The sequence below is a fragment of the Vulpes vulpes genome, chromosome 12 (genome assembly GCF_048418805.1).
Source record: "Vulpes vulpes isolate BD-2025 chromosome 12, VulVul3, whole genome shotgun sequence".
NCBI lineage: Eukaryota > Metazoa > Chordata > Mammalia > Carnivora > Canidae > Vulpes > Vulpes vulpes.
The window spans coordinates 178,020,260-178,030,795 of record NC_132791.1 but is presented as its reverse complement, the minus strand read 5'-3'; the positions used below and the strand labels follow the sequence as shown (position 1 = coordinate 178,030,795).

Below are 10,536 nucleotides of genomic sequence, written 5' to 3'. Positions count from 1 at the left end.
GGGCACCCTGGGAGCCCGGGCTCCGTGGGCCAGGGGCAGGGGCGGCCAGGTCTCGCGCCGGGACCTATGCCTTTGAATTCCTCTGTCCCTGCCCAGGAGGCTGTCTTGGGGTAGCCAGGCGGAGCCAGGGGGGCGGCCAGGAGGCACTGAGGAGGGCAGGTCTGGGAGCAAGTCCCTCAAACACCATTTCTAGGCCCCCAGGCTAAGGCTTCACCCATTCCAAATCCAACTCTTCAGACCCGGGCCCCAGGTCTCCTGGATCCTACCATCGGGCCAGCCGGAGCCGACTGGAGCAAGGAGGCCGTGGAGGGGCTCTCGGCCCTCTGCGGTTCACCTTCGCGGATGCAAACCAAACCAAACCAAAACAAGCAAGTGTTTAATAGAAAATAGAAACTGGAAGAGCATCCACTGTGGCAAGATGTGGTGTGTGGCGCTGCCCTCTCCCGTCTCGCCCCCGCCCACCCGGCACAGGTCTTGCCTCTGCGGCCACCGGAGACACGCAGCTCAGCACCACCTCCGGGCGGCGCAGGAAGGCGTAGAGAGCTCTGCGCACCTTCAGGTGGCCCAGACCCCTGCTGCTCCAGGTGAGACCACATGAGGTACCGAATGGGAGACTGGGCCCTTCTTAGGCACCGAATACCCCTCAAAGGAAAAACACTCTCCTGAGGGTTCCTCCCCCAAGAGAGGGCTCCCCACCACCGCCCAGACAAGTCTCCGGCTCAACCTAACCGCGGGAGCACCTCGAGTTGCCCCACACAGATCGCCCCACTGGCCGCCCGGGGCAACAGGCCTCTGCCTGCACCCTCAGCACCTTCACGGAGCTGGGGCTCCAGGCTTGGATCCTGGGGAGCGGGGCAGGGAGATAGGCGGCGACTGGGACAGGGGGTACAGCTGGGCAGCCACGCACTGCGATGAGGGCTCTGGGCTGTGGTGCTGAGGGCTCGGCACCTCACAGTCCTGCCAGTTTAGGACAGAACTCTGTTTACCTGCAGGGGACAGGAGAGAAAAAAAACAAAAAACAAAAGGCTGCAGGAGTGGTCAGCAGCCCCCCTCGTCCTCAGACCAAGCCATGTTGTTCGTGCTCCTGTACCCAGGGCCCATCTTGGCTTTCAGAAATGCCCTAGAGCCCTGGGGAGCTGAGTGCCCAGGAGGGTCCTGGCTCTGCTCAGTGATCCAGGCTCAGAAGGCCGGTGTCCTGCCCCAGCCCCATCCGCTCGCTCCTTACAGCAAGAACAGTACAGCAGTTCCATGACCCGGAAGCAGTTGTCCAGGAGGGCTTTGGGTCGCACCAGCTTCAGGCTCAGCCTCGGGGCACTCAGGAGTGACACTACCGCTTCCACCTTGGGGCCGACCTCCACATCCTGGAAGGGAGGAGACCATCAGGACCTGGGGCATCACCACCACCCCTGCCCCTCAATACCAGTGAAGAGATAGGGCCACATCCCAGGAGAACCCTGGAGGCTGCCCTGCTTGGAGCTGCGCAAACCAGGGAGGAAGGGGACTTCCTGTGACCAGGAGGGTAATTTGTCTCCTGCCTGCAGGCGCCAACCTTCCTGAGAGGGTCCCCCCTTGATGCCCCTTACCCAAGCCCAACACAGAGGCTCCTCTATTTCCATCTTAGGAAAAATGATTGCAGGGAGCAGGCGAGGACATAGGGAAGTAGGGGGCATCTTTGCTGTTCTAGCCCAGGCCCTGCCACCAGCACCACACAGGGAGTCCTGGCCTGGGGAGACTGTCCTTCAGGATTCAAAGGTCTCCACTGCCTGCAAGGAGCAAGACCCAAGGACCCTCCTGAGGGTCGTATCGTGAGGCACGTAGGTGCAAGGCACACGGGCCAGGCCAGTCTCAGGCACCAAGCTCAAGGTGCGTCTCTCCGTGGTACTTACAGGGAGCACCGCAGGGGAGCAGGCAGGCACAGTGGGGGACCGAGCAGGGGGCCAGAGCTGTTGCAAGAGATACGGCATAGGAAGGAAATGTGGGGCCTGAGCCAGGACAAGACCTTCCCTAAGGTAATGTACTGGGTTGAATTGTGTGACCCTGATCCCCCTTCAAAAAAGCTGTGTCCAACCCTGGTACCTGTGAATAGGACCCCATTAGGAAACATATTTGCAGATGTCCTTACGCATCTCCAGATGAGATCAATTTGAATTTAGGGTTGGGCCCTACTCCAATGACTGGTGTCCTTGTAAGAGGACACAAGAGGGAAAGGCCGTGTGAGGGTGGAAGCAGAGGCTGGAGTGACGTGGCCACAAGCCAACAACAGTAGAGCCAGCAGAAGCTGGAAGAGGCAGGATGGGCCTTTCCTCCCTAGAGCCTTCCAAGAGAGCATGGCCTTGCTGATATCCTGAGTGCGGGTGTCTGTCCTCCAGGCCTGGGGCAGAAGAATTTCAATTGTTTCATGCCACCAGTTACTGGCAATTTGTCACAGCAACCCTGAAAAGCCAGTCTACAAAGGCTTGGAAAGAGAAGCGAGTGTGGTGGAAGGAAGAAGGGGTCTGTCCCCATGGCCCACTCCCCAGCAGACACTGGGTGTATTTGGAGCCCAAATGGAGTCACAGGCCATTAACTCCATGAGAAAGAAGACAGACTTAACGCTGGTTAAATCTGAACAGCCTGGGGCGGCATGGTGGGGGGCAGGCCTCAGCCCACTCACAACCTCGTGGACAGCTCTTAAGAACTCAGGGTCAGGCTCTCTCGAGGAAAACCAAGGATACAAACCTGTCTGTCGAGGTCAGATCCAGCTTACACGGCCCTCGGGCACAAGAGCCATGAAGGAGACCAGTGGGCCTCTAAGCCTTTGCCCAAACCAAAGCGTCCCCAGAACTCCCAGCAGCGGTGAGCTCCTAAACCCTGGTCCCCTCCACAGCTCACAGCTCCCCGGGGCAGGCTCCTGAGGATGGCTAGCATCGGGGAGTAGGGCAAAACCGGGGTGTGGGGGGGTGTCCTGCAGAACGCACGTGGCCTGCACGGGCTCACACTGATCTTGTGACCTGACTCTGCAGGCTTTTCAAAGGACACATCCCTGAGGCCTCAGATCAACCCTGCTGGGCAGGCAAACTTCAGGAACCTTATTATCATTATTGTTATTATTTGAAGTCCATAGTTTACATTAGGGCTCACTCTTGGTGGTGTACGTGCTATGGACTTCGACAAAGGAGGCGTTTACGGTGTCTACAGAAAAGCTTCATTACCCTAAAAACCTCCTGTTTTCATCACTCCACCTATTCATGCCTCCTCCCCTCTCCCCCGAAAGGAACTTTTAGAGTTCCTTTGGCTGGCTTCAGTGACTTGCCCAGGATCACAGAGCAAGAGACAGAGCCTGGAACATCCTGAGGCTCCTGAAGGGCAGGAGTCCTCCAGCCCAGGCCGCCCACTAGGCACTGGCCATCTCTTCCTCTCATTTCTCTCTCCCTTCGGGACATGCTGAAACTTTCTGTGTGTTTTCCTCTTCCCTCAACAATCCTCAGCCACCACACAAACACGCAAACACAACCTGCCCACCTGCACCTCTGCACAGCTCACCGTCAGGCTCTGCTGCACATCCAGCAGCAGCGTATGTACGTCCTCCAGGTACTTCCAGGATGGGTGGCCCTCAAGCAGTACTTCCTGCACCGACTCAGTAGCACTGAGGCTCACCCAGACCCACAGATAGCGCAGCTCCTGCTGGCTGACTCGGGCCCTCTGCTGTGGGGACAGGAGAAATCATTAAAGCCCACAGACACGGGGCTCTGGGCCCTTCCTGCCATCACCCTGACCACCCCCACCCAACTTGTCCCCACAACAAGAGCAGACCACAGGCGTCCACTGTGGGCACGGAGCACCCCTGGGCCGACACCAAGGGCAGGCTTGCTTGCAGAGCTGGGAAAGGCCCCTGGCAACAGGACTGGCGAGGCCAGTGTGCCTTGGGCTGGGTCCGTGGGGTGTCCCAGGAGGCAGAGGTCCCCAGCCCAGGACGGGTTCTCACCAGCCTGGTGATGTTGGCCATTCTGAGCACCCCCTCATAAGGCACGCTGACCCTGTAGTTGATGGGGAAGTAGTGTTTCTGGGGAAGTACAAGAACAAACCATGAGGTCAGAGTCAGCAATGGCTCAGACAGGTCCCCCCAACTCCCAGACAACTTGATGTAGGAGGAGAAGACCAAGGACCAGCCCTTTGATGGCAGAGGTGGCCTTCCATAGAGAATATGCACTCGGCTCCCCGCCAGGACAATGACAGCTCTCTTTCCCCTGGGACCCAGGCTGAGACAAAACATGGAGTTCCTATGATGGCGGAAACTTCAGGCCGAGAAGTGTTCGAGGGACCTACTACCCCAAAAGAAGTATATTCGTTGGAGGTGAGGAAGACTATTTTAAGTAAGATTACTCTGAACCTATTACAGTGCTGGTTGCAGAGCTCTGCCAATATCCTAAAAACCACTGAGCTATACACATAAACAGGTGAATAGTATGGTATATGAATTACATCTCAGTAAAGCTGAGAGGAAGGAAGGAAGGAAGAAGGAAGGAAGAAGGAAGGAAAGGAAAGGAAAGGAAAGGAAAGGAAAGGAAAAAGAAATAAAGAAGAAAGAAAAGAAAGGAAAGAAAAAGAAAAGAAAGAAAAGAAAAGAAAAGAAAAGAAAAGAAAAGAAAAGAAAAGAAAAGAAAAGAAAAAAAGAAAAGAAAGAAGACCGGCAGGCTGCCAGAGCCTCAGGGCCCAGGCTCCTCTACCCTACACAGAGGTGCGCGGTCCAATTTCTAGGTCCTTATCTGCTCTGCTAATAAGCTCCTGGAGTTCCCCCAAGGCTTCCCGGAACCCATTCACGCAATGCGGGGTGAGTGCCCTGTGGAGGTGGGGTCAAAGGTCAGACCGAGCAGCAGGGGTGGAGGCCTCCGGGTTGGCTGGCAGGAGAGGGGACAGTGTGTGGGGGCCAGGTACAGGGGCGTGCGGTGGGAAAGGAGGAGAAAGGCGCCAGGGGGCTCAGGACTGAGGCGACAGAGGAGGGGCGCCCAAGGCCTGCGCCCTGAGAGCCCAGAGCCTGGGAAGGGGGACAGGGCGCTGCCTGCACAGTTACCATGTACTGAAGGCGGTTCCTGTACTGCAGCTTGTCGCGCAGGAAGCCGGTGACGGCACACTCCTCGTTCTGGGTCAAGGGCCACATCTCCAAACCCTGGTTCCCCAAGGCCATGCCAAGGAGGAGCCCGAGATCTGCGGACCGTGCGCAAGAGGAACGCATGAGCACCCCGCCACCTCCCGTGCCCCGCGTGTGCAAAGCTGTGCGTGTGCCCTCCCTTTCCCCGCGAGCCCTCCCAGAGCCCCGCGGAGGCCTTGCCACCACCTCCAGTGCTTGCCCTGGCTCCAGGCTCAGACCCAGCAAGGCCAGGTGAGCAGGAGCCGTCCTGCCCGCGCCCCTGGCCCCGGCCGGCCCAGCACCCCGGCAGTCACACCCCGAGGTTAGCGTCCGGTCTCCCCCTCCCCACACTCCCACCCGAGGGGGAGGCACAGCCCCCTGCCCGGGGCAGCCTCAGCCCCCTCCCCATCTGGGGCGGGAGCGTCCTCAAAGCCTGGCTCTGCGTTTTCATCTGGGGGTTCAGAAGATAGGGATGCTCGTTCCAGCTCTACAGGTGACTGTTGGGAACCATTATCCTCCCTGCTCTAACGGATCTTGGCATCCCTCTCAGACGCGCGAATCACCACAGCCTTGACGAAGTGCTCGTCCTGGGAATCTGGGCCCTGCCCGCCTGCCCGCCCGCCTGCCCGCCTGCCTGCCCGCCTGCCTGCCAACGAGCTCCGCCTCCCAGGCATTACCAGCCTTCACCGCTGGGGGGCGCTGGGACTTTAAACACAGCTTTTGTGATTGCCCGGAACCCAACACACTTAGAAGAATTCTGAACAACAGTCCAACTGATCGGAGCAGAAAGAGAACATAGATGGGCAGGAAACGTATCCAAAAAAATCAAACTCACCAATAGAGGTAAAGAAATAATATTAAAACAATCAGATGAAAAAAAAATTAAAAATAAATAAACAATCAGATGCCATGTTTCACGTATCAAAATGGAAAGTTGTGGGGGGAGGGGGGATTCTTTTTCTTTTTCCTAACACTTGGTTCTGGCAAAGGAGTGAGGCAGGTGCTCTTATCCTGGAAAGCAATCTGGCAATTTTTATTATTAGTGAACTTAATGTCCAAACCTTTTGACCCATTAAGCCTTAAAAATTCTCATCCTTTGACCCATCTGGCTAGTGCAGGGGGTTAAGCATCTGACTCTTGGCTTCAGTTCAGGTCCTGACCTCAGGGTTGGGAGAGCGAGCCCAGCATTGGGCTCCACTCTCATCAGGGAGTCTGGTTGGGACTTTCCCTCTGTCCCTCTCTGCCTCACTCTCTCAGACTTTTTTAAAAAAAATTTAAAAACTTCGCATCTTTTGACCCATTAAATTCATTTCAAGGGCAAACCTGAAGGAAAACAAGAGAGTCATCACCAAAAGATTTGTGTGGACAAAGAGTGCCGTGGCAGTATTATTCTCTTTAATAATAGTGAAAATATGTAAATGGCCCCGATGTTCATTAATGACTGAAGCCAATACAAACCACATTGTCAAAGAATGTTTATGATATGCTTATGTGACAGGAAAAGTACTCACGACATGCCTAGTAAAGTCTTTTTTTTTTTTTTTTAAGATTTTACTTATTTATTCATGAGAGACACACAGAGAGGGAGGCAGAGACACAGGCAGAGGGAGAAGCAGGCTCCATGCAGGGAGCCCGACATGGGACTCGATCCCTAAACCGCTGAGCCACCCGGGCTGCCCATGCCTCGTAAAGTCTTAAAAAAGCATGACTCAGGGATCCCTGGGTGGTGCAGTGGTTTGGCGCCTGCCTTTGGCCCAGGGCGTGATCCTGGAGACCCCGGATCAAGTCCCACATCGGGTTCCCTGCATGGAGCCTGCTTCTCCTTCTGCCTGTGTCTCTGCCTCTGTGTCTCTATGAATAAATAAAAATATTTTTTTAAAAAAAGCATGACTCAACATCCCTCCTCTGGGTGTACAGCACGACGTGGATTACATATGTCTGTGTGTGCGTGAGAAATGCAGTGCAAGTGTGCTAGAGGGAAATGTACCAAATCTCTATGGGAGATGTTTATGTTCTTTATATTTTGTAGGACTTTTTTTTTTTTAAGATTTTATTTGAGAGAGAGAGCACGAGTGAGGGGAGGGGCAGAGAGAGGAACCTGCTCCCCACCGAGCAGGGAGCCTGACATGGGGCTCCATCCGAGGACCTCAGGATCATGACCTGAGTTGAAGGCAGACGCCCAACCCACTGAGCCACCCAGGTGCCCCATTAGGACATACTTTATATTCTACAATCAATATAATCAATATCTATATTATTGCTATAGTCAAAAGCAATCATTTGTTTTCTTTTCTTTTTTCCTTTTTTTTCCTCCCCAAAATAGCCAGGCAAGCTGTCGTCCTTGTCCCCTACCTGGTCATGAGTAGGAATTACTGTACTTTCTCCATTTACCTCCCTGGAAATTAGGGAGACTTTTGTTCTTAATCCCTCACTGCCCAGGGCCTGCTCCTTGCCGCCTCTCCACCTGCAGCCCTGCTGCCAGGCCTGTGCTCTGGCTGGGTCCTCACCAGGAGCTCCCTAGGTGGACACAAGCCCTGTGCCCAAGACGGCCGCAGCCTACCAGCCCTTCTTCTCACAGAAGTCCGCCAACCATATATTTTCAAGGTTGCAAATTTGCAACTCATCTTGCGCTTCCTCTGTCTCCTCCCAAGCGCTTGTCCTGGTATTTGGACAAAAGAACAGATAAACACAAACCGTCCCAGTGTTTTCTGCCGGCTTTCTATCTTGTCTGTAAATCACTGAGGCCCTCAGCTTGGCACCCCTGCAGGTCAAGATCACTCCCGGTTCGAGGTTTTTGCTCACATTTTGCCCCCCTCCCCGGGTTTCCTCTCAAATGGCAGACCTCTTTCAAGGTCTCACCAAGACTCCTTACCACCCCCCAGCAGGCGCTCCCCTGCCTGAACCAGTCCCCAATCTCTGTCTCTAGCCATCTGTTCAACTTGCTCCTTGACCAGACAACTTGGCCCCTGTTACGTGAATCCGTAATGCAGTTAACCACAACATGGTCTTGTGTACTGAGCATTTTGGGGGTTCATCTTGAACAAGGAATCAGGAACATGCATCTGAATCTTCTGGAAAGCTGGTTAAGGCCCAGACTGATTCAATAAGTCTGGGGTGGGCCCAGAGAATTTGTATTTTTACCAAGTTCCCAGGTGCTGCTGCCGCCTGTCTGGAGACCTTCCTTTGATACCCACAGAGCCCTTGATGTCCAGAGACAGTTGCAAACTGTGGGCCACAGCTGGTTCAGAGATTTCACATAAAAATCTAACTTTGCATCTTGTCTTTAAAAATCAGTAACTCTGGGATGCCTGGGTGACTCAGTGTTTAAGCGTCTGCCTTCAGCTCAGGGTGTGGTCCCAGGGTCCTGGGATCAAGTTCCATATCAGGCTCCCCACAGGGAGCCTGCTTCTCCCTCTGCCTATGTCTCTGCCTCTCTCTGTGTCTCTCATGAATAAATAAAATCTTTTGTAAAAACTAAATAAAATAAAAAATAAAAATCAGTATTTCTGTCTGCACTTGGCCCTCCTTCCTATGGGGCAGTCACCATGGCTGCCCAGTTAAGCCCTGAAATCTAACCCTCACTGCCATTACCCAGATCCCAACAACTGTGGGCCCCTAGCAGGGAACAAGTCATAGAAAGCCACCACGTGCCAGCCTGGCATGCATGGGCTGTGCCAGAAACTTTGTCCGTGGACGCTTTGCCTTCCCCCAGACCCAGACTTCCTTTAGATCTGCAAAATGACCACCATCTCCAAATTTAAGCCCCTCTTCTGCTGCCTCCACCCCGAGAAACAAGTCAGCAAACCGATAACTACCCAGGGCCAGCATGGCCATAGCCTCACAGCTGCTCTGCACCCCAGAGGGCCCCATAGCCAGCACAACCCCCGACTCTGGAAGGGGGCCAGTCTTGCCCCCTCGTCATCCAGAAGGAAGACACACCCAAGACAGAAGAGGAGGCTGAAGAAAGAGCAAGTGAGAAAGGAGATCCCTTCCAGAGTCTCTGGATGGAAGGGGGAGGGGCTGTGCTCTCCGAGGGACAGCCCCTTGTGCAGGGACAAATGGGACTTGTCTATCAACCCCACCTGCAGCGACAAAATCTGAACCTGAGGAGAGGGTTGAACAGCATCCCCCCACCCCCGCCCAGAACTCCTTGCTCATCCAGATCTTCAGATATGACCTTATTTAGAAATGGGGTCTTTGCAGGTAAAATTAAGGCCACTCTGAATCCAGTGACCAGTGTCCTCATAAGAAGAGGGGAGGACACAGAGAGGGAAAGGCCAGGAGGAGATGGACACAGACTGGAGCGACGCCACCACAAACCATGGAATGCCAGGTGCCACTAGAAGCAGAAAGAGGCAGAAAGGAGCCTCCCCTAGAGCTTCAGAGGAGACTGGCCCTGCCCACACCTTAGTTTTAGACCTCTGGCCTCCAGACCTGGGACAGAATAAATTTCCACTGTTTTAAGTAACCGAGCTGTGGCAAGTTGTTACGGCAGCCCATCCCTTTCCGCACCCAGCCCATCCACACGCCCCTCATCTACACCCCTCCCTGCCTCCCACCCCACAGCCGATCCTTGCCAAGGCCTGCAATCAGCCTCCACCATGCCTTCCATTCCCACGTCCATCTCCGGAACAGACCTTCATCTCTTCCTGCCCAGAAGGTTGCGACAGCAGGGCCAGCAAATACCACGGACTGATTTCCTAAAGCAGAGTAACTCCCAGGCAAAAAGCCCACCCCCGGATCTTGAACCTTCCAGGGCTCCCTGCTGTCTCATGAATTGACATTCAAGGCCTCCACCATCGGAGCCCAAACCAGCTACAGTGTGGCCTCTCACGGTCTCACTGCTGAACCTTTGCTCATGCTGTTCCCTCTACCTGGGACACACCCTCACCTTCCCACATCTACCTGTGTGAACACTGCCCACCTCTGAAACCATTTCAAGTGGCACCTCATCCATGCTGCTCCTCTGGCTCCTGGTGACTGGAAGCTTCCAGAACACTGGGTCTTGGTCCTTCTGTGTGTTCTGAATGCCCTGACCCTTTGCAGTATCCCTCTTCAAGGGCCAGGCTGGATCCCTTGCAGGATCCAACCGTGGACCTTGTCCATTAGGCACACAGGTCCTAGCACCTAACTCCATGCCAGGCATCACAGAGAGGGGCGTGAGCTAGCCCAGGTCCTTGTTGCCATGGCAGTAACTCTCCAGTGGGCATGTGGGAGGCACCAGAAAAATGTGTTGAATTTGAGTCAATTCAATTGAATCTTGGAGTCTGAAGGGATCTTGGTCTGGCCTCCCACCAGCAGGCTTGAGAGGCTTCTAGACGCTTTCTGTCCTCATTTCAACTTATTTTTCTTTTTACCAACAACACTGTTCTCTTTCTTTTAATTTTGTTCTATTATGGAGGGAGGGGCAGCGGGAACAGGCTGCCTTC

The 10,536-nt window shown here is 54.5% G+C and overlaps 1 protein-coding gene across 11 annotated transcripts in view; it reads right to left on the bottom strand.

Moving 5' to 3' along the window:
- Window positions 1-363: 363 nt before the first annotated feature.
- Window positions 364-10,536, bottom strand: part of IL34 (interleukin 34) — a 59,587-nt gene continuing 49,414 nt past the window's right edge. For 2 of the 11 annotated variants that reach the window (XM_072731564.1, XM_072731565.1), the window contains exons 3-8: window positions 5,051-5,184; window positions 3,965-4,042; window positions 3,523-3,684; window positions 1,887-1,943; window positions 1,226-1,361; window positions 364-986 (exon numbers count right to left, since the gene is read on the bottom strand). In XM_072731564.1, coding sequence (XP_072587665.1) covers window positions 814-986; window positions 1,226-1,361; window positions 1,887-1,943; window positions 3,523-3,684; window positions 3,965-4,042; window positions 5,051-5,184 — 740 coding nt within the window. In that variant the 3' untranslated portion in view covers window positions 364-813. Of the gene's footprint in view, window positions 987-1,225; window positions 1,362-1,886; window positions 1,944-3,522; window positions 3,685-3,964; window positions 4,043-5,050; window positions 5,185-5,464; window positions 5,705-10,536 lie in introns of those variants that run through there. The other 9 variants (XM_026011641.2, XM_072731567.1, XM_072731568.1 and 6 more) reach the window with 7 other exon arrangements.